At 41.7% G+C, this 21,679-nt stretch overlaps 1 protein-coding gene across 1 annotated transcript in view; it reads right to left on the bottom strand.

The window, feature by feature from the left end:
- The window catches only part of LOC126187777 (bestrophin-4), a 554,440-nt gene extending 536,401 nt beyond the window's left edge, over positions 1-18,039 (bottom strand). Inside the window, exon 1 of the mRNA XM_049929045.1 lies at positions 17,902-18,039. Coding sequence (XP_049785002.1) covers positions 17,902-17,972 — 71 coding nt within the window. The 5' untranslated portion in view covers positions 17,973-18,039. The remainder of the gene's footprint in view (positions 1-17,901) is intronic.
- Positions 18,040-21,679: the final 3,640 nt, after the last annotated feature.

The following is a 21,679-nucleotide window of genomic DNA, read 5'->3' as shown; positions in this document are numbered from 1 at the left end:
ATTCCGAAACCTTTATGACCTGTTAATTAGCTACTTCACAACCAGCAGTTGCGGAAACAGTGACTTTGCCATAATAAATCCTCCATGAGGCGCCAAGAGAAAACAGAGGACTTTTGCGTGTGGTCTGAATGGCGTGACATTCTTGTGCTTATTTGCGGCTTCTGCCTTTAACCAGCCTGAAGTCACTCTTGAAAGGAAAAGCGAGAACGGTTTTTTCGCTGTAAATTCATGGTTAAAAATATTTACAGTAATAGTTTGTTGTTTTAAAATATGCTCTCAGATCACTCGGTATCATCTTTTACGATTGCTCCATCCTCCCTATTTAATCAGAGTACGGCTCCGCTTTCTATAGTGGCAGTGAACTATGCACTTCTTTAAAGTATATTAGAATTGGAGAATTACTCTGCTGAAGTATTTGTGTATCGAAACCCAGTTGCAAATGAAATGAAATGAAATGATCGTTTGGCATTGTTGGCCGGGAGGCCGCATTCGGTTTCGGCCGCCAAGCGCAAGTCTTATTTCAGTCGATGCCATATTGGGTGACTGGCGTGCCGGTAATGAGGATGAAATGATGACGAGGACAACACAACACCAAGTCCACGAGTGGAGAAAATCTCCAACATGGTCGGGAATCAAACCCGGACCCGCTGCATGGGAGGCAAGCATGTTACCACTCAGCTAAGCAGGCGATGCCACAAAATCAATGTTACGCATGACAGGCAATTTAATTAATAAATTACCAAAGAATCGAGTAAGATTATCGCCTTGCATATGTGTCTCACAAAAATGAGCACATCTGTAAATTCAGAGAAATTCGTGGTTACAAAGACTTAACAACAGTCGCTCTTCTAGCGGCGAAATCAATACATAGAAAGGGTGGGGTGTATTATGTTGTCCTAAACTTACACAATGGGTGACCTACAGCGCATGGATGTAGATGTTTCTCTACCAGTGAAAGAATCACTCGGTAACAACTATAGCAACTGTCGCTTTAGCGTGATTTTCTTCTTCAATTTTTGTGCTGCTCCTCTTATGGCAACCCTTTGTACAAAGCGTGTAGTTACAAATTACCAACGTTCGAACGAGTTATGCGGCTACTCTCTTGTTGCAGGAATTTTACCGAAGAAAGATATTTTGCACTTTTTGGTCGCAGTATACCAGAGTTTTCCATTTTCTCGTAATTCGCTCGATAATGCACGGCGCTGTGTTCGGTGACGAAAGGGCTATTACGCGAATGGCACAATGCTATTATATCCCGCGAAGGGCGAAGAGCAAACAAGAAAAACCTCGCTTTGGAGAGATGTAATCGGCTGCGCTAAGTGGCTCCCACACTGTCCTTATCAGGTCCTGGAATGAGGTTGCCAGGGCATAGGGAGTCGTAGGCGGAGACTGTGCTGACATGGCGGAAGGGAAGGAAGAAGACCACACTTAGCACCAACGGTCCAAATGCCGTCGAAGATTCAAAGAAAGAATTCATTTCCATGAGGCTACTTGGTTTACATAAATATTGTATTTAGTACTACTCGACAGTATCTCATTTTGATGTTGCAGTTATTTCAAACAAGCAGTCTACCGAAGCTTTTTTAAAAAAAATCTCTTACTGCTGATGTGCCCATCCGGCCATACGGGAGAAGTCAGTCAGTTATGGGAGAGACAGGTCTAGCAGTGAGATACGTATATACCATTAGCAGACTGCTATAGCTGCTGTGTGTAGCCTGTAAACACATCTATCATCCTTAGACTCCTGTGTTCTTACTGGGCCCATTAAATGCCCCGTCTAGTAAGCTGCAACGAATTTAGTTGCTCGTTCGTTTGTTATCTACAGCGAGCTGCAGATTGTGCATGTACTTCTGCAATCTTATTTTAATACTGAATTTCCCCACGCGCTAAACAGGCTTAACTGGGTGAAGAACATAGTTTGCCTCATTATACCGCAAAGTGCAATTGAAATCGCTTAATTTGTGGCTGGTTACCCACTTACGAAGCGCACAGTCCCGTGGACATCACCATAGCAATACGTTAAGCTGTTATTTTTTGTCTTTTTATGTCCATGACGTTAGTAAAAATAAAGCTGCATTATAGACAAAAAATAGTACATTTAGAGGACAAATTGAGTAATGACGCATTTGAATAAATTTTCTACCCAGAATTAAATAAGACCTTTACGGTTACAGTGTTGTGGATGAGGTGGTTACGCCAGTTGTTACACTTTTTCACGGTGGAAAATACATACTACTTTTTCCCTTTTTGATTCTTACGTCCAAACATCTGAACTCCTATTTTCCACTTTCACTGAATCGACTTCTAAGCCACAAAGCTTCATCATCAGGCACATAATGAGGAAACAATGTACAATACATATGAACGTACATCATATGCCCATGAAGCAGCTCCTCCATCCATCCACCCACCTATGTGCCTATCATCAACGAGTATGGTTACTATGCATGTTGTCTTTTGTTTTCCGGCCTCTTTTGCCGCAGTTGCACATATACAACTTGTGTAGGTTAATTACTGTCTTTGCATCTGTAATATAAGGCTTATTAAGACCAGACGCGTTCCGCTTTATTGTAAAGCATCTTCTGTGGTCACTCTAACAATATGGTTTTCTTTCTCTAACAATTTTGTTTTCTGTGGAAGCGTACAGTTCGCACACTTTACTTACTAACATAAAAAGTTTTTATTCTTTTCGTTACTCACGATTTTTTGTCGTTTACTTCATATGTCTTCTTCTTCCACGTGTATATGTTGGGTTTTTGCACACACCACTTTCACTGCACTAAATAGATTCACATTTCCGTGTTGAGAAGTATCACTGTCATCTCGCCATTTCGTATGTTTTGTTTCGCTATTTCGGGGAGCGTTCGTCTTTTGTTCGTTTTGCTAGTGGCAGTAGCGTCTGCTGTCGCTCTGAGTTTAGGGTTACTCGTCAACTGACACCCCAAATTGGAAATCTGGAATGTGATCTATGGTTTAAGATTATTTTGACGAGGCGAATACCAACGACTGTTTGATTATTATTTAAGGAAATTCATGGCACGCCTCTGTATGAGTGTTTCGTATTCAAGTTTAACCATTCTGAGCGTGTACTCATTTTATTATAGGCCAAATCACTTCTGGCTATCAACTTTTAGCTACGTGACATTGGTTTATCGTGCTTTTAATTTATCAGAAGGCATTATAACTTCATGTTTTTTTTAACATGTTTTCAGTAATGTTACTTCTATTCCTATTGCTTTTAGCGCGATGACAATTGTTCTAAAACTTATAAAATATTTTGTATAAATTAAAAACTTTATGGTATAGTTTTGTAAGTTGTGCATTGTTTGAAACTTCCTGGCAGATTAACGATGTGTGCCGGACCAGAACTCGAGCCTGGGACCTTGACATTCGCGTGCAAGTGGTCTATGGCTGAGCTATTCAACTGCGACTCATGACCCAGCCTCACAGCTTTACTTCCGCCAGTACCTCACCTCCTACCTTTCAAATTTCACCTAAGTTGTCCTGCGTAATATATAAGAAACTATCGGCATCGATTGCGGTAATGAAAACAACCGTTACCTAGGTTTCAGCGCAAATAATTGAGCCTTCTTCAGAAGATATACCTAAATCTATAATTTGTCTAAGAGGGGTGAATAGGCGCAAGTTGTAGGAGTAGAATACTGGAAGAAAAGGACATTGCGGGATATGGCTAAGTCCCTGCCTGAGGGATTGTTTCCAGAATGAATTTTCACTCGGCAGCGGAGCGTGCACCGATCTGAAATTGCTGGAAGATTAAAACTGTGGGCCGGACTGGGACTCGAACCCGCACCTGTTTGCAAAGATACCGTGACGATGACCGAAACCGGTTCGTAATGGATACTGTTGCAGTTGTGTGTCTCGAATTTCCTTCAATGTAATCGACGACACTGACGCGAAGTCAAGTCTTACGGAACCCTACACCATCATATCTCCTCCCCTACTGGTCAGATACTTGCGACGAAAACGTCTTCCGGCACCAGGATCCGAATCTATTACTTCCAAGTCAAGCGCCACTGCATGACATCCGCCACAGAGGCGGTTCCACGCACACTGAAAATTTGCAGAAACTTCTCAGTTCTGATGTGGTTCCAAAGTCGAATTTGAAATAACGTGCATCGATTTACAGGTAACAATCTACGCAACCAGACAGCGAAATGGCAATGGACTGGCATTCACGAGGAGCAGTCTGAAAATTCCCGTCCGGCCAGCTTAAGATTCCCCGCGCTTTCCACAGACCGCTCGAAGCAGACGCCGGGATTGGTCACTAGGAAAGGACGCGGCCGGTTTCATTCGCTCTCCTTGTTTATTTCAAGCTTTGCTCAGTCACTAATGTCCTCGCTGTCGACGCCAAACCCTAATCTTCCCTTGTGAATAGATCTTTTGTTGGAAGAGATTCACTGTGTAACGGTAAAAATGGGAAGCTGCCACAAAGTGGTGCTAACGAGTTTGAGGGCCCCGCCATTGTCAGACAAGTGCCATTTTGCCTTGCGGTGCGTAAACACCCGTACGGTCGCCGACGGCTGGCACAGACCGAGCCTACCGCAGTCCGCGCATTCCACAGCCCAGAAGTTGCGACATCGCCACTCTGCGCCACTGCATGCACACCCGCAGTGGTAGCTGCAACGGTCTGTTCGCCGCTGCTTAGGCAGGGTGGCTGAAAGCTTCTCCAATATTCCAATTTTTAATATTTTACTGTAATGCTATAACTGCAATGGACGTCCCAGTAGATTATCGCGCAACAGATGCCACGTAAGTTTCTGCTGTTTTGGTGAAGCTGGACGGTTTAACGCTATTCTCGTTTGAAAGCGGAAAATCCAGTTGTAACTGCAGGTAAAAAAAGAGTGCGCTATGGTTTGTATTCAGTCTGTATCCATGGTGGGCCTGTCATCTAGGGGTAGCCTCTGACTGGTAATAAAAACGTCTTGCGTTCCGGATACGTACTCAGCACTGGATCTCAAGTGTAAGGGGATCATCCTCATTCTGCCAACGGCCTTGTAAAAGAGGGCGGGGGGAGGGGTGGCGAAGAGACATTTCAGAGGAGTGGGGTTGTGAGCTTCCCACACGACTCTGAGGGACGAGCAATGATCATTGCGACAGGAGGATGCAGATGACAATGAAAATCGCTACTTTAAAGGCACGCAATGTGTGTGTGTGTGTGTGTGTGTGTGTGTGTGTGTGTGTGTGTGTGTGAGAGAGAGAGAGAGAGAGAGAGAGAAAGAAAGAGGAGGGGGGGGGGGTGCGGCGGGCTTGCGGCTTGTAACTGAAAAAGTGTCATGTTCATCTCATCATCGGCAAAAGATTCCGGCTTCATCCCTTGTTTGCATCTCGGGAAAGGGACAACCAAGAGGAAGATAACGACGATAAAAAGGTTGAATAAGCAACGAAATGATTAACTACAAGCGAGAGAGTTGAATGTTAGAAGTTTGGACATGGTAGAGCGGCTAAAATATCCTGAAAGTGAAATGCAAAAGCTCGGTTAAGACATGGTGGAGGGCAGTTCAGTGAAATAGAAAGAAGATAAGGATTTCTAGTCAAACGAGTGTAGGGTAATATCAGCAGCGACAGAAAATGTAATAACGGGATTAGGATCCGTTATGGACGGGAAAGTAGGTCAGCAGAGTGAGTTACTGTGAAGAGTTCAGTGATGAGGCTGTTCTCACCAGATCGATAGCGAACCAACAATATCAAGAAGATGATAAAGCACTGGAGAAAGTATGTGAGGGTAATGAACGGGTAATTCAGTATATGAAATAAGCTAATAATTTAATGACTATGGACCACTGGAAACATGATGTTTTGGGAAGGAATAGAAGAAAGAGTTTCGGGAGAGTAGGGGGCTCGGTAATAGGAATGGTGGAGGAGAATGATTAATTACATTCTGAAATTAATTTCAACTAGTAATAACAAATACTCTTCAAAATTCACGAGAGGAAGGGTGTGTACTTGAAAACTGGCTGGACGTACTGAAAGATTCCAGATGGATTGCATCATGGTCAGACAGATCCCGAAATCAGATGTTTTATTGTAAGGCGTACCAAGGAGCAGGTATAGACTCAGGCCACAAAGTAGTAATGGTCAAGAGTAAGCTGATGTTTAATAGACTCTCACGAAAGAATCGACGGGCAAAGTAGACTGGCACTGAGGTACTGCGAAATGATAAGTTTGAAGTTCTCTGGGGATATAGATATTGCAATAAGGAATACCACAGAGTATGCAGTTCAGTTGAAGAGGAATGAATAATTCGAAAAAGGACAATCACAGAAGCTGGACTGACAAATACAGGTGCAAGGATGATAACTGCTTAGAGACATTAGGCAATAGAAAAAATACTTAAATTAATCGAAACCTAATATCTCCAGTAATTTACGGAACCCAGGGAATTGTTATTCCTAACGTAATGTCGTCGATTAGAGTCCTGCTTGTCCCTAAAACGCTTCCAGTGTCTGTACAAAGACGCCACCTCACTCTGTGGCTGCTTCTTATTGTCACGAAGGGGGTCTTTGTATTCGTTCAAGCTTGTTACTTCAAGATGGAAAATGCGAACATGTAATATCTTAAGTGTTGTGATGTTTAAAAACGCTCGATGATGCAGCTATAATATACGCAAGATAAAAATGAGCTAGAGCTGGTTTACAATCATGTTAGGCGTAAAAATCACATGAAGAGGCTCCGTCCACTCGGCAGTAAATTAAATTTTACTTTGCGGTTATTCCTCACTGATTACAGAAGACGATACCATTTGCAGATGAAATTTATAACCAACCGACTGCTGCGGGTAATGAGGAAGACGCTGATTTAAAGTGAACATGTTGGAAAGGAAGATAGGTTAGGTTGTCGAGTCACATTAACGGACGTGGTCGTTTGAGACAGAACAGGAGCTCGTTTTTGTGAAGTATGGGGAAAGTTACCTGTTGCACCCTTTCAAAGGTACCATCCCAGCATTTGCCTTAGGCAATATAGGGAACACGGAAAACCTGTGGTCAGACTGGTATCTGAACCGCCGTATTTCACAAGTGGCGTCCGGCGTCTTACCACAAAGAATGTGTTCGGCTGATAGCGGGAGAAATTAGAAGAGAAGCACATTCAGACTTGTGTTCCTTTTAATTCTTGTTCGGTAATTAAAAGTATAACAAATTTCCAATTTCTAGCATTTTTATTAAAATTGTCTTCATTACATAATCGGGTGATGTCAAGCAGATGTAATGCTGTGGTTGTGGCACGTCGTCTTCCAGCAGGCGTGATGGAGTTCTGAGATTGCTCAGCAGTCGAAACCGATCAGCGCCGTAATCACATTTACTGCTGCATCATGCATGACGTTTACACTTATTACTTCTTGCTAACATCTCTATTCGCAACATACTTCGCAGATGGTATCCACATATGCCGCTGAATTTACTTACACAAATACATCATTCTATATAGTTCAAGAGATATGACGTCATAAACGCTGAGATGCGGGGAAAAAACGCCGCATCATGCAGTAGTTTTAATACATTTATTCTTTGCTACTGAGACACTCCTGCAGTCGAGTCAACTTAGAAATCCCTGATATCTAGTAGCACTTTTGACAGCTTTCAATTGCGAAGCGCAGACGGCTGAATGCGAAGACAACAGCCTCTATACGGCTATGTAAAGTACTGGGTGATTAAAAACGCCGTATAAATTTGAAAACTGAATAAATCACGGAATAATGTAGATAGAGAGGTACAAATCGACACACATGCTTGGAATGACATGGGGTTTTATTAGAACAGAAAAAAATACAAACGTTCAAAAAATGTCCGACAGATGGCGCTTCATCTGATCAGAATAGCAATAATTTGCATAACAAAGTAAGACTAAGCAAAGATGATGTTATTTACAAGAAATGCTCAATATGTCCACCATCATTCCTCAACAATAGCTGTAGTCGAGGAACAATCTTGTGAAGAGCACTGTAAAGCATGTCCGGAGTTATGGTGAGGCACTGGCGTCGGATGTTGTCTTTCAGCATCCTTAGAGACGTCGATCAGTCACGATACACTTGCGACTTCAGGTAACCCCAAAGCCAATAATCGCATGGACTGAGGTCTGGGGACCTGGGAGGCCAAGCATGACGAAAGTGGCGGCTGAGCACACGATTATCACCAAACGACGCGCGCAAGAGTACTTTCATGCGTCTAGGGTGTTACAAAAAGGTACGGCCAAACTTTCAGGAAACATTCCTCACACACAAAGAAAGAAAATGTGTTATGTGGACATGTGTCCGGAAACGCTTACTTTCCATGTTAGAGCTCATTTTATTACTTCTCTTCAAATCACATTAATCATGGAATGGAAACACACAGCAACAGAACGTACCAGCGTTGTTACAGGAAATGTTCAAAATGTCCTCCGTTAGCGAGGTACATGCATCCATCCTCCGTCGCATGGAATCCCTGATGCGCTGATGCAGTCCTGGAAAATGGCGTATTGTATCACAGCCGTCCACAATACGAGCACGAAGAGTCTCTACATTTGGTACCGGGGTTGCGTAACAAGAGCTTTCAAATGCCCCCATAAATGAAAGTCACGAGGGTTGAGACCAGGCGAGCGTGGAGGCCATGGAATTGGTCCGCCTCTACCAATCCATCGGTCACCGAATCTGTTGTTGAGAAGCGTACGAACACTTCGACTGAAATGTGCAGGAGCTCCATCGTGCATGAACCACATGTTGTGTCGTACTTGTAAAGGCACATGTTCTAGCAGCACAGGTAGAGTATCCGGTATGAAATCACGATAACGTGCTCCATTGAGCGTAGGTGGAAGAAACTAAAATGAGCTCTAACATGGAAATTAAGCGTTTCCGGACACATGTCCACATAACATCTTTTCTTTATTTGTGTGTAAGGAATGTTTCCTGAAAGTTTGGCCATGCCTTTTTGTAACACCATATTCTAATAAAACCCCATGTCATTCCAAGCATGTGGGCCAATTTTTGCCTCTCTATCTACATAATTCCGTTGTTTATTAAGTTTTTAAATTTATACTGACTTTGGGATCACCCGGTAGTTGCCATAGACACGTTTACAAAATCGCATTGTAGACACGCGATGCAGCTGTGCTTTCACATTTGTGCATTATGCATATTTATTTGTACGACTGTTTCATAATTTCGAAGGTGTTTTCACAAATATATGGAACCGAAATTTTTTCGGTAGTACACTACGAACACAGTTCATTTTTTGTTTCCGTTTCTAATAGAAAATTGAGAAAATGAATAGCCACGCAGCGTCGTGTTTGTCAGCTCGTGTCCTATAAATGCATCGACGAAAAAAATTAGCCTTAATATTTTCGTGTTTTACAGGAAAAGGCAGACCAGAACTGAACACTGAAGTCACTGGGGATGGCGGTACCACTCGTGAAACGACAAGGTGCATAGAATCTGGGTGGTAACGCTGGCGCTGGACCACTCTCGCTAGCAGCGGCAGTGGCAGCAGCAGCGGTAGCAACAGCTGGTTCGCAGACCTCACCAGGAGCTGTTGGCCGTGAGCCGCCCACGTCCATGTGGACAGCCCAGACCGGTGTCTGCGAAACCCCAGGTACCGGTTGCCCTGACAGATGCGCTCGTTTTGGCCAGGAGGTCGCTAATGAACTTCCTTTGTGCCGTCAGAGCTACCCCTGACAGCTCCCAAGGTTCATCCTTCAGGTCAACGGGTATTTACCAAACGACGGGTAGAAAGGGAAGGAATGTCAGAGCTTAAGGGGCCCCCCACACGTTCGACCGATCGCTTCGTAGAACGCACCGCAGAGATCGACTGCTGAATGCATGGAAATCCCAGGCAAACTGATGGATCGCGTGCGATTAATGCACGCAATAGGCCTGCCTGGCTAGTTAGCAGGGGTAGAGTACGTTTCACACTTTTTTTTTTGTTTTTGCAGGAACTGACGTAATCGTGACGCAGTGGTGCTGTGATTGCAACCAGAAACGAAGCTATCGATTTGTCCATCGCTACAGCTCCGAGCTGATGTTTATGGATGTGTTGGTGAAAGGAGAATCTGGCAGTTTTAACGAGAACTCTTCACAGAAATATGCTTGTGGTTGCTCAACGTGCGAAATATTTGTGAAAAGTAAAAACATGAATGTTACTGCTCATCTTTTCACTGGAAGCAATTTAAGCTGTCCTCTTAGGTTCCGACCTAAACACGCACTCGAAAATCACCACATATTCGGAAATAAATAGCGGTATATTAACAAGTAATACAAAATACACCATCTAATTTTACAGTGATTAGCAGTTTTAATCTTGTGCTATAGAAATAGAATTGATGGGAAATTCACAGTAATAGTCGCGACACAATGCTCTCCACCTTCTGATTTTGGGTATTTATGAAACAATTATGCGCATTATTAAAGACTTTAATTTCTAAACAGAATGACATATATACCTGCTGTACTGTGATGTTAAGGGGACACTTTAATTTAAATTTTCAGCGCAAATCTATTATACAGTTATACTCAAGGCCCTTGTCATTCCATACAATCTAAGTCTATTTCATAAAGTTTATGATAAAGGTTACATAAAAAAATCAGTAGAGTTACTTTTGAAAATCTCTCTATGGTCACATCGAGTAAATTCTGTAACTATTTGCAGTTAAACTGGAAGCTAATGAACAAATAGTAACTGAGGACTAATAAACGTAAAACGAATTATACTGGCACACTGGAAAGATGTGCACAACTCATTTGGCGTCAGTGAAAGAGTAATATATTCTGTAAAGTAACCTGTAGTTCCCAAGAAAAGCGTTTCAAACACGTTTAATGAATTATAATTTTCGTTTATTTTAAATTATGTTTTGTGAGTATTCGTGGGGATGCGGAACTCAACTACAAAAGCTACTAAACACAGTAGCTCATTTTCCATAGCGAAACAATGAAGTTCGTAATACTGATTGAAATTACTTGGCAAATCTCTGGTGTGCGGGGGTGACGAGGTGACCGACCGATTGCAAGCTATATCGCATGCGACGGATCGCTGCAATCCGTCGCTCGTGTGTGGGGGCTGTTCAGCGAACAGTCAGCCTCGAGAACATTATAGAGGGGCGCAGCATAAGCTGGCACTGAGAAAGTGCGGGGCGAAATAATCGACAGTACATGCTTTCCAGATGCTATCATATCATTCGCCCCAGTTAATTTATCTAGAGCAGCGGAAAAGCTGAATCAGGGTGGCAAGCTTAGAAACTTAATCCCTTCTCCTAACAATAAAAACCTCGTCTTGATCAGTCACTGGACGAGTGAGGGCACCATATGTACCAGTACTGTACTCTGTGTTTCTAAACTTTATAAGGTAAAGCTGTGATCAACATGCAGATTCATCTGAACACCACATTATTTTACTAGGTATGGTCTTAGTCAAGACTGTGTGCCCATATCTTTCTCCTAACTGACCTACCCAAGACATTCATCCCACCGCAACTGATCATTTTTAATATTAACATTGCCAGAGGTGCAAGCAGTGATAGGATTCAGCTTTATGTACATAGTAAGAAAAAATGAAGTCCGCAGCGCTCAATCCGTGGACGGGCCTCTGGCCTGAGTGCAAGTAGAGTGAGGGAGACATTGGCAAGCTAATCGCCTCGTCGCTTTTTATCCCCATATCCCTGGTAGCCAGACAGCAGGTTGGGTGGACCTGGAGCCGTCTTGGAGGGACTGGAACGAGGAAACTTTCCCGCTCCTACTGCGGACTGAACCTGGGACCTCAACGGCCGCGTTTTAACGCTTTGCTTACGAAAACACCACGACCACACAGAAAAGTCAAGTGAATTCATGAGGTGGCTTCGAATCTCGAGTGGTCTCAGGAAGAAAAGCTGTACATCTCCCGGTCTGTTAACCCTGATCTACGTTTACCATAGCTGTATATTCCTTATGCTGAGAAAGTTTCTTTAAGGATACCGTGGGCGACTTCTTTTTTGCTTGTATTAATGCGCCATGCGATGAATACACCTACGAGACCAGAAATTTAAATGACCTTACAGCCTATGATTCCACATGAAAGACAACAGCAGCAAACAACAGTCTGAAATGGTAATAATGCGTTGTAGTATGAAATGGATTTTGATTCATTGGCATGGTTTTGGGAAACAACAGTTAAGCAATGAAAACTACTGCTTATACACCACTTGTTCGTCCTATACTTTATAAAGTACAGAAGTGTGGTGGAATATGGGTTATTAAGCATATAAGAATAGACATTGGGAATGGCCACAGATTTGTTTGACTCGAGGGAGTTTGTCATATAAACGTTGAGACGTTTTTAGTAGTAAACGCTCTTACAGACTACCTTTTTAGGGAACAATCAACACAGATTCGTTTTGAGACGTATCAGTATCCCAGGAACAGAAAATAATAAAATGAGACATAACCACAGCTCGCATAGAAGTAAATAAAGTATCATCCTATCCAAGCGCGGTATCAATACAGAATGGGAACTTTGACACATGCACATTGTTCGTAAGTACTTTTAGGTACGGTGAGTAAATCTAGAAACGTAACAACGGCACTTATAAAGTGAAACCTCACTAGAAAATGTTTATCCTATGCTCACAATTAACGACAAAATGATGATAATAAAACAGTAAACGCTAAAACGAGTTTGCAGCTCGGAAATTTACTCCTGAAGAGGTGGTCTAGACTTTTATTTGTAGTCACTTGATCTAAACGTCTAGAAAAGTGTGCAAGCTGAAATTGATTTAATTTTCTTCTTCCATAAATCTTATCGAATAAGTATAATTATTCCGCTGAAAATGACAATCCTATTAACTATAGCTTTCTTATCCATCCTGTACGCCTGACAAAGGCCTGCTGATCATGCAGTTGCCTGATTATAGCCCATTCGTTACTAATGCTCCTCGACTTCGTTTAATGACATAAGCGATTCGTGATGGAGCCAGTATCCACAACAGATTGAAACTTATATATTAAAAAACGACGTAATCTGAACTTTAACCGGCTGTGTGTGATGCGGACATGAGGAATACTTCAGGCAATTGCCAAGAACCATGAGACGTCATACGGAGACCATTTCCTAAGCGGAGCAACTGAAAGGTTCAGTATTGCTGAACAGGGCGTTTTGCACAATTTATTATTACAGGCTTCTAGGTACTTTTATTAAGGAACCAATGTACCATTTGGATGTAAAATGAGTCCACATATTGTTAATCGCATTAATTAATCTGCATCTAAATCATAGTTTAAAGCAATAGGTATGGACAAATTTTATTAACAGAGTAACTTTATATAATTCTTTTGAGACAATCAAACGTTCTGTTCAGTATTTGAAAATGATACTTTAAATATAAAATTTAACAGTCTACCTTGGGTTATTACGCCACAAGTGGAACATTTCAAATACTGAAGAGAAGTAAAGAAAGAAGGAAAGAACGAAACAAAGAAAAAGAAAAAAAAAGGAATTTGCAACCTATTTTCTTATTATAACCATTATAATGCTACAGGATGTGCTATATGACGTGAAATCCTGAGTGACTGACTGACTGACTGATTGCAATCTGTAAACATACATTTTTCATATTTCTAATCATACTGAACGTAAAGTTCGGACTACACATTCATATGGTCGAATACAATTGCTATATTTATATTTACGTATACTAACGTTAACTATTTCTAACTTCTGGTCAGAGACGAGGTGTCTGTCTTCCTAGTAATATTTCTGAGTCAGTTAACATCTTGTATATCAAGGTAACTGACAGAGAAGTCTGGCATCAGTTCTGCAAAATTATAAACGCTCGAATTACAGAAACTTTCCCTCTTTTACAAGGACACTAACAAAAAAATGACCAGAGAGGAAGGAATAATATCGAAAAATGTCATATCGACGAGAAAGTCATTCGAGACGGAGTACTAGCTCAGTTGGACAACGGAGAGGAGAAAAATCGACCACTGCATTCTAAAAGGAACTCTCGAAGGCTTTACCTGATGTGGTTTATGGAAACAACTAAGAAACTAACACTGAGTGACTAAAAGGGGTTTATAACCCGCTGTTCTTCATTATAAGTACTAAATCTTGGCACAGTATCATCTGCTTCAGTTCAGCGTATTCATAGAGGAAGCGAAAGCACTTATATTTTCTTACAAAGTCATTTCTGCTTCCTTTGAGGATTCATGTTTCTAAGATTCGTCGAGGAAAGAAAGGGGTGAACAGAAATTGTTTCTCGAGACTGATACACAGCGAACAAGTTATCCTTTAAAGTCTTTGCTTGGTTATATCCATCAGCTTGCCATCAATGTAGGCAGATTTACATTATTTTCCGTCTCGGAACAAAAGTATCAAGTGTCTCATTAAGGCTCGTAACCACTATGCGGAGGAATGACGCGAATAGCAGGATCACGGACTTTGGTAGTGACGTCAGGCTCCGGAGATCGACACCCGGACCTCCGCGTAGAATACTTCAGTCAATGGTCAAGGACCATGTGACGTCACGCGGAGAAAATTTCGTAAGCGACGACCTGTTTACCTCGTCAGATTAATCGGAGCTTCGCGAACTTTTTGGGTTCCTGGCGGCTCATATCGGTTACCGATACTAACGTCAAGAAACAGGATTGTCACAGAAAGAAGAAATCAGTCGTCTTTTTTGTATTGCTTCATGTTGCATAAGAGAAAGTGGACTAGCGAGAATGCATCTGCCAAGTGATCACATATATACTTAACTCATTACTGAGAATGTTACGCGCCAGCAAAACTGAAGCATGTCTATTTCAATGACCCCACTACACAACGCAATTTTTAACAGTTCCTCACATCCGTTACGATGGTGATTAATAAATAACTAACTAGCTAGCTACAGTGTGTCGTACTCTGTATGATGACGTGCATCCTCCGATCAGCACGCGTTGATATTTCAGAGAATTGTTTAATTAACATGCAACTGCAATACCACGACGAGCGTTGTGGTGAAGTGTGTAAGGTCTCTGATGGTCAGTGCAGTGACATGATAATAAACTCTCTTACATTCCACACCTTCGAAATGTCAGAAACAATCTAACAATACAAATACCTGATTTCTGCGCAACATAAATACGCTCGTCTGTCGTTGCAAAAAATAGAGTACATAAGTATGTCGGAAAATTATTATTCCCTATTGCCTACGCAGAGGAAACTACCTGGATACTTACAATACTTACGGACTGTAATGCAATTTGTATTAATTGATCATAGCATGTATGGCAAAGTTCCACATCATAATGAATTTGTTCTCTTCTTGAAAGCATACTAGAACTGAAAAAAAAAGACTTAAGGTAAGATGGTGACATTGAAACGAGACTCCGCTAAGAAGATATGGAAATACGTATTGCTAATCTGCAGTTCGGTGCGCACATGAAATTGTCACCTTCAGTTATTGATGAGCACTGTGAGACAAGAAAATTTCTATGTAGCACAACTTTTTCATTACACGGGAGCAAATGATTTACTCTGGAAAAATGTCTTTGCTAGACCTGTTCTGCATTTGAGTGTGGACTCTCTTACTCGTGCAGATTATGTATAAGAAGCAGATGGAAAACAGACCACTAAAATACGAAAAAAAGAAACATAGCGAATCACTGTTACATTGTTGTCATGTTACCAAACCACGAAAATCTACAGTAATAGTTCACGATGAACAGAACTTATTCTCGGCTGTCACTGCGCCTTCAGTGTCTCCGATTTTTTCGTAGAAATATTGTCATAAAAAACAACAATTTTTTGTTGTTAAAAATTTATATCGCGACACAAAAACATTTCGAAATTATTCCAACATTACTTCGTTACCAAAGTGCGGAGAACGCAGGATTTAAATATTACTGAAGTGCTTCACGAGTGAGTGAAAAATATGAAGGCTTTTTTTATGTAGAAGAATTCATCGTACCACGCGTTTACTGTGTTTACAGGCGAACATTTTATAGACGGGCATAAGCTAAGAAAACAACGTGCATTCGTAGCTGTCCATTGTTCGAATAATTATATTTGCTAAAATATACGTATTTTTTTATTGTGGTGCATAAATTAGTCATCGATTGCTGGGTGATTGTATCATATCCTCCCAAAAGTTATTTCCCAGATTTTCTACTGAGAGTTTACGCTTTCGCGTCACATTTTTCCAAATTTCTACAGTTGTGTGAATTAATGTGTGATCTCGATATCTGAATACTTGTAGTCTAACGTAATAACACGACCGTGTTTTTATATGTAGTTATCTACACGGATACTCCACATAAACTCATAAAAATACGTTCTGATTGATGTGGTACCGAAATTATGATATGAATAATGCTTCTTGCTCTTTTTGCAGAGATCTAGAAACACCCACAAAAACCTAAGTTAAGATTGTTTATCTTGGCGCATGTAGACAAAACAAAAGCCAACAATAAAGTTGGAATTCGATCAAATTCTTATTAAAAGGGGGGGGGGGGGGGAAGTCCTTCAGAGCTCAAAATACATTCCATCAGCTTGTTAATATGGATGTATGTAAACAAACCGTGATAAAGAACAATAAATAATTAAAAAGGGGCAAAACCGTTTATGGTGAATTATTTTTGCGGTATGAATAGTAATCGACACTATAGTGAATAAAGTTGGCAACAAAGAACTAAAAATAAACAAAGAAACAATTGCAACCGCCTGTTACTTTAACCAGTCGTTCACTGCTAAACTATTTGATACACCGTGGGAGCTATTATTGCCCACTTTTAATCCCCCGAGAAAAAATGTGAACACAGCGATCATCACGAAAGGCGGCCGAGGATTTATCTCAAAATTTCGGTGTTTACTGGCTCATGCTGAACCTTTTGGAACGATTTTGAAACTTTGAGTGATAGAAAAAATAATGTGAAAGCACGTCCACCGTGAAGCTAACGACTAAAATGTGGTTCACGACAAAATCGTTGCAGAGCCAAGACGGCGTAACAGCTGTAGGCCGGTGCCGTCAACCTCGAAAGTAAAGCGACTCAGCTGACAAGGACTCCAGCCGCAAACCTGCCAACAGCGCTTGCCTTGCGAGTTCTGTATACCCAGACTTCCTTGTAGCCTCCGTAGGAAACCGCCACTGCATTTACATCTCCGTGTGCCTTAGATACAGATAATATACACTAGGAATTTCGTGAAGGGCATGCAAGGTCACATAATGCCACACATTGTGTCTGGTCTGAAGTTCTGACATCACTCGTGCAACAGCATATTATACCAAGGTTTGCTGCTACACCTTAAAGAACATTTTTAGTTTGTTTGGCGCGAGCCAATTCGAGGGCGCACAGCGCTAATATTCCTTCGGCCGAGGTCCTGAAATGATTTCACTGTCGAAGTCGCGCGACTGTTATGATGCCGAAAGCGAAAAGAGCAAGACAACACTGCGCCGGTTGCGCCCCGACTCGAGTGAAAGGCGAACTGTGTGACGTCACGAGGCATTTTTGCAACTGGTAGTCGCCTTGCAGCGCGTCGAGCTACCAGCAAAGATATTAATAACAGACTCGCTCAGCGGCGGCAAAAGAAAAAGAAAGTGTAAGGGGAGAGTGAAATTATTTCGTTCGTGTACTAATACCACGCTGGATTAACGATAGTACAGTAAGTGGCAATGGGTGATTTAATTATACGGCACGTTACACAAGCATATGCTACGAGCACGCCATTGTCGAAACGTAGTCACAAAATGCACTTTTTTCTCTTCTTCTTAGTCGGGGCACTGTGTTCGGTATTGGGCGCCGCTGTCACTGTCCGGTGCTGAAGCGAAGCCAGGAAGCATCCCCCAGAGACGCGTCTCCAGCTAAAGGCAATTGTTAAAAAAAAAGAAAAGAAAAGCGCTCGGGCAGAGCGCAGTATCGGTGTCAGCACGGCGGGCCGCCGCGCTGGCAGTGGCGGCGGCAGCACTTACTTGCAAAGTATCCTCCAGAAGCAGCCGAATTTGGAACTGTTGGCGACTTCGGCCGAGTAGGAGATCGTCATGGCAGGCACACAGAACACAGATCACAGTAAGACTGGCCGCAACTCCGCCGGCCCGCCAAGTGGGGCGAGGGGCTGCGCCGCCAGCACTATCTAGCGGCCGAGCCGCGAATCGGCGACCTTGCGTGCGCCTGCGCCGGGACTAGGGGAACGCACAGTGCAGGCGGTGGTGGTGGCGCCGGCAGAGCGAAGACGTCATTGCTACAGCGTGCGCAAAAGCCCGGCCATAACGCACCTTCATATTTAAGGGGTGATTGTGTTATACGCGTCCGCACTTATATGGTGAACACCTCAGAGAGTTCTACTGTTACTTCTGCTAGAGGGTTAGTTTGCTATTATGGGCTCAAATGAAATGATTCTACGATGTTGTCCACATATATGGGTGCGATCACTCATTAGCATGGTTCTCTGTGGGAAAAGTTAGACAGGAGCTTTTGTAGGGCATAGGACAGCGGCATAGAGTAGAGAGAAATGACAACGCCTTAGCAAGCAGTGAAAAAAAAAAGAAATCCTCTTTGATAATCTAGACCAGGGGTCTCCAAACTTCTTAGTCCGCGGGCCACATTGACTCCTCCACGAAGGCATAAGGGCCGAGATCTACCTAGTGGGATCACCGTAATGTAAGGCTAAAGGAAAGATGAAATCGCAAAAATCGAAGGTTGTGGGAATAGCTAGCACTGAAATGAACTACGATTTTTATTTACGTACGTAATTTTGATTGGTGGACGTACCTGACCGAAATTCTGGCGTATTTTATTCTGGCGGATTTCACCGACAAAAAAGTATGTCACTGCACATTCTTCACGAAAGCGTCCTGCAAAGTTAACGAAATCTCAAAATCATTGTTAGCAACACTATTACTGCAAGACGTAACAGAGGTAGAGTATGTCAACGCATTGTTATCTCAAGCGGCGCAACAATAAGTTTAGTTATGTAGTCTTGTAGCCAGTAACAGAGCTGGAGCATATATTTGATAGTTCTGTTGCATGACTGTGTCTATGTTGCGAGTGTCTCACGAGTTTTTTTAGTGTTTTATGCGCTGTACTAGTAGGCGAGACGACGAAGTGTGGGACAATTCAAAGTTTGAATTCGTAGAGACAAGGAAAATCTGGAAGTCGAAATAAGTATAGCACGACTTGAGTATTTTTTCGCTGTATTTTTTAGTGGAACTACAGTGTAATTGTGAGTATTTAATTTAGTAATTAAAGTACCTTAAAAATAAATTCATTGCATTTCATTTAGGCAGACTACTCCCTAGTTTTATTAGTATTAAATAGCCCAATTTTATTTTCAGGTTACAATCTTTTGTGAAGTTCTGTACAAATATGGAAAAGAAACGAAATGTTGACAGTGAATGTAGAATTTTTAAAGAGCAGTGGGGATGTCAATATTTCGTGGTGGACTCCAGCAACAAATCAATGTGTATTATTTGCCATGAAGCAATATCAGTCTTTAAGGAATACAATATAAAACGTAATTATGAGACTAAGCACTCTCAGAATTACTCCAAGTTTACAGGATGCGAACGATTAGAAATGTATGAGTCTCTGAAACGCCAGCTAAAAACCAGCAGTCGCTGTTTAAGGAAGTAAATGCTGAAAACATGCAGCAACTCGTGCTAGTTTTCGTGTGGCTCATTTAGTAGCGAAACAGTGTAAGCCATTTACCGACGGTGAATTAATTAAGAACTGCATTATTGCAACAGCAGAGGAAATGTGTCCAGAAAAAGTTAATTTATTTAAAAACATAAGTTTGTCGGCAAACACTGTGGCTCGAACAATAAGATGACATTGCACAAAATATACCAGCATCACTGCGTGACAAAAATCAAGACTTAAGACTGGTTCTCTTTGGCCGTGTATGAGTCAACGGATGTATCAGATACTGCTGAGGTGCTACTTTTCATGCGAGGGATTGACAAAAATTATGAAATGTATGTAAAGCTCATTGATGTTCACAGTATTCACGGGACGACCACTGGCGAAGACATTTTTAAAGGAGTTTAAAGGACAGTTCAGAGAAACAATCTGCAGTGGAAGAAATTAAAATGTATTACAACTGATGGTGGCAAAAATATGTGTGGGAAAAATAAAGGTGTTGTTCCTTTCCTTTCTAAGGCCGTAGAAAATCACGTTTTTCAGATATCGAAGCAAATTCAAATGATATCAAGATATTTCAAAATCCGTTTCACGTCGATATAGAAGCGCTACCTGCAGAACTTCAGTTTGAAATTATTGATTCGCAATGTAGCGACTTTTTTAAAGAAAAACATTAAAAGTCGACATTACTGGAAATTTATAAGTGTCTTCCATCCACACAGTTTCCAAATTTAGATAAATTTGCCCGTGGCTTTTTTCCGCTTTTGGCACTACTTATTTGTGTGAAAAAACTTTCTCCAAAATGAAACATGCAAAAAGTATTTACAGATCAAACTTAAGTGATGAGCATTTGAAGTCGCTGATGATTACCAGTAAACTTGATCCACAACTGGAGGTAATTGTGAAGGAAAGTTACAGCTACATAAAAGTCACTAATTATCACTAAGATGTTAAATTTCTTTACGTGAATACTCTAACACTGTGAGTTTTCAAGGTATAAATTAATTACAGTTATTTTTATACATCAGTTATAACTAAAATATCCAATATCATTATGTACACCAGGTATCATATTTTCTTTAAATTGCCTTTAAATAAAAAATATTTTATACGATTTACTGCCTATGTGTATTTTACAACGTAATCAAAAGAAAGTGAAACCTCGCTTAAGAAGCATCTTCCATAATGACTGATTACTAAGGCTAGTCGCCGAAGTGGCGTCCATTTGAAAGACTTGCACCAGACTCGTGAGTAGAATAAAATGCAAAGAATTTTTTTACTTAAAATGTTTTCGCCAAACTAGTCTGTTAACCGTTCTTTTTTTTTCCACTATCGCACGGAGAATCGTCTGTGTGTTTATTGAGGATAGCCACAAGTTTAACCATGACCTTCCGCTTTGTAAAGAAAGAGCTCCGACAATGTCGCGGTGCATTGGTCGCGATAGGCCTCGAAACTCAATTTTTGGCGTTATAGGTACCACCTCAAATATTTGGCGGGCCGGATACCGGGGACGTCCGGCCAGCTCTTTCGCCCGTTGAGTGTGGCTTTTCCACAAAATACCACGTGTGATTGCGCACGTACAGTTCGAATGAAACTTGGAAGTGGTCTTAGACCAGGTGCACTCGCCCCCAACCGCACTGTTTTTGCTGCTTGCGACAGTGTCTTCGAAAGTGGAGGGAGGGTAATGCTTCGAAGTCAGAAGCGTGAGATAATTTTCAGTTTGCTCCGTTCATGAAAAACGAAGCAGTGGAAGGGATATCGATTCCGTTGAAGAGCGTGAAACTGTTAATCGTGAAGCATGGAAAAAGCCATGCAGTCGGGCGAAAGAAGAAGATAGTAATTATTTTAATAATGAACTAACAAGAGATCATATGGAAAGTGATTTAATAACAACTATGATCGAAAATAAGTGAAACAGACGATGGTAGTGATAAAGAAAGCCGGCCGGAGTGGCCGAGCGGTTCTAGGCGCTTCAGTCTGGATAATCAGCTAAGAAAACTACCGTCCGCTGTTGGCTCTGAGCACTATGGGACTCAACATCTTAGGTCATAAGTCCCCTAGAACTTAGAACTACTTAAACCTAACTAACCTAAGGACATCACACACACCCAT

This window comes from Schistocerca cancellata, chromosome 5 (assembly GCF_023864275.1).
Source record: "Schistocerca cancellata isolate TAMUIC-IGC-003103 chromosome 5, iqSchCanc2.1, whole genome shotgun sequence".
Taxonomy (NCBI): Eukaryota; Metazoa; Arthropoda; class Insecta; order Orthoptera; family Acrididae; genus Schistocerca; species Schistocerca cancellata.
Note: the sequence above shows the minus strand (reverse complement) of the source record. Positions and strands in the feature narration are given on the sequence as shown.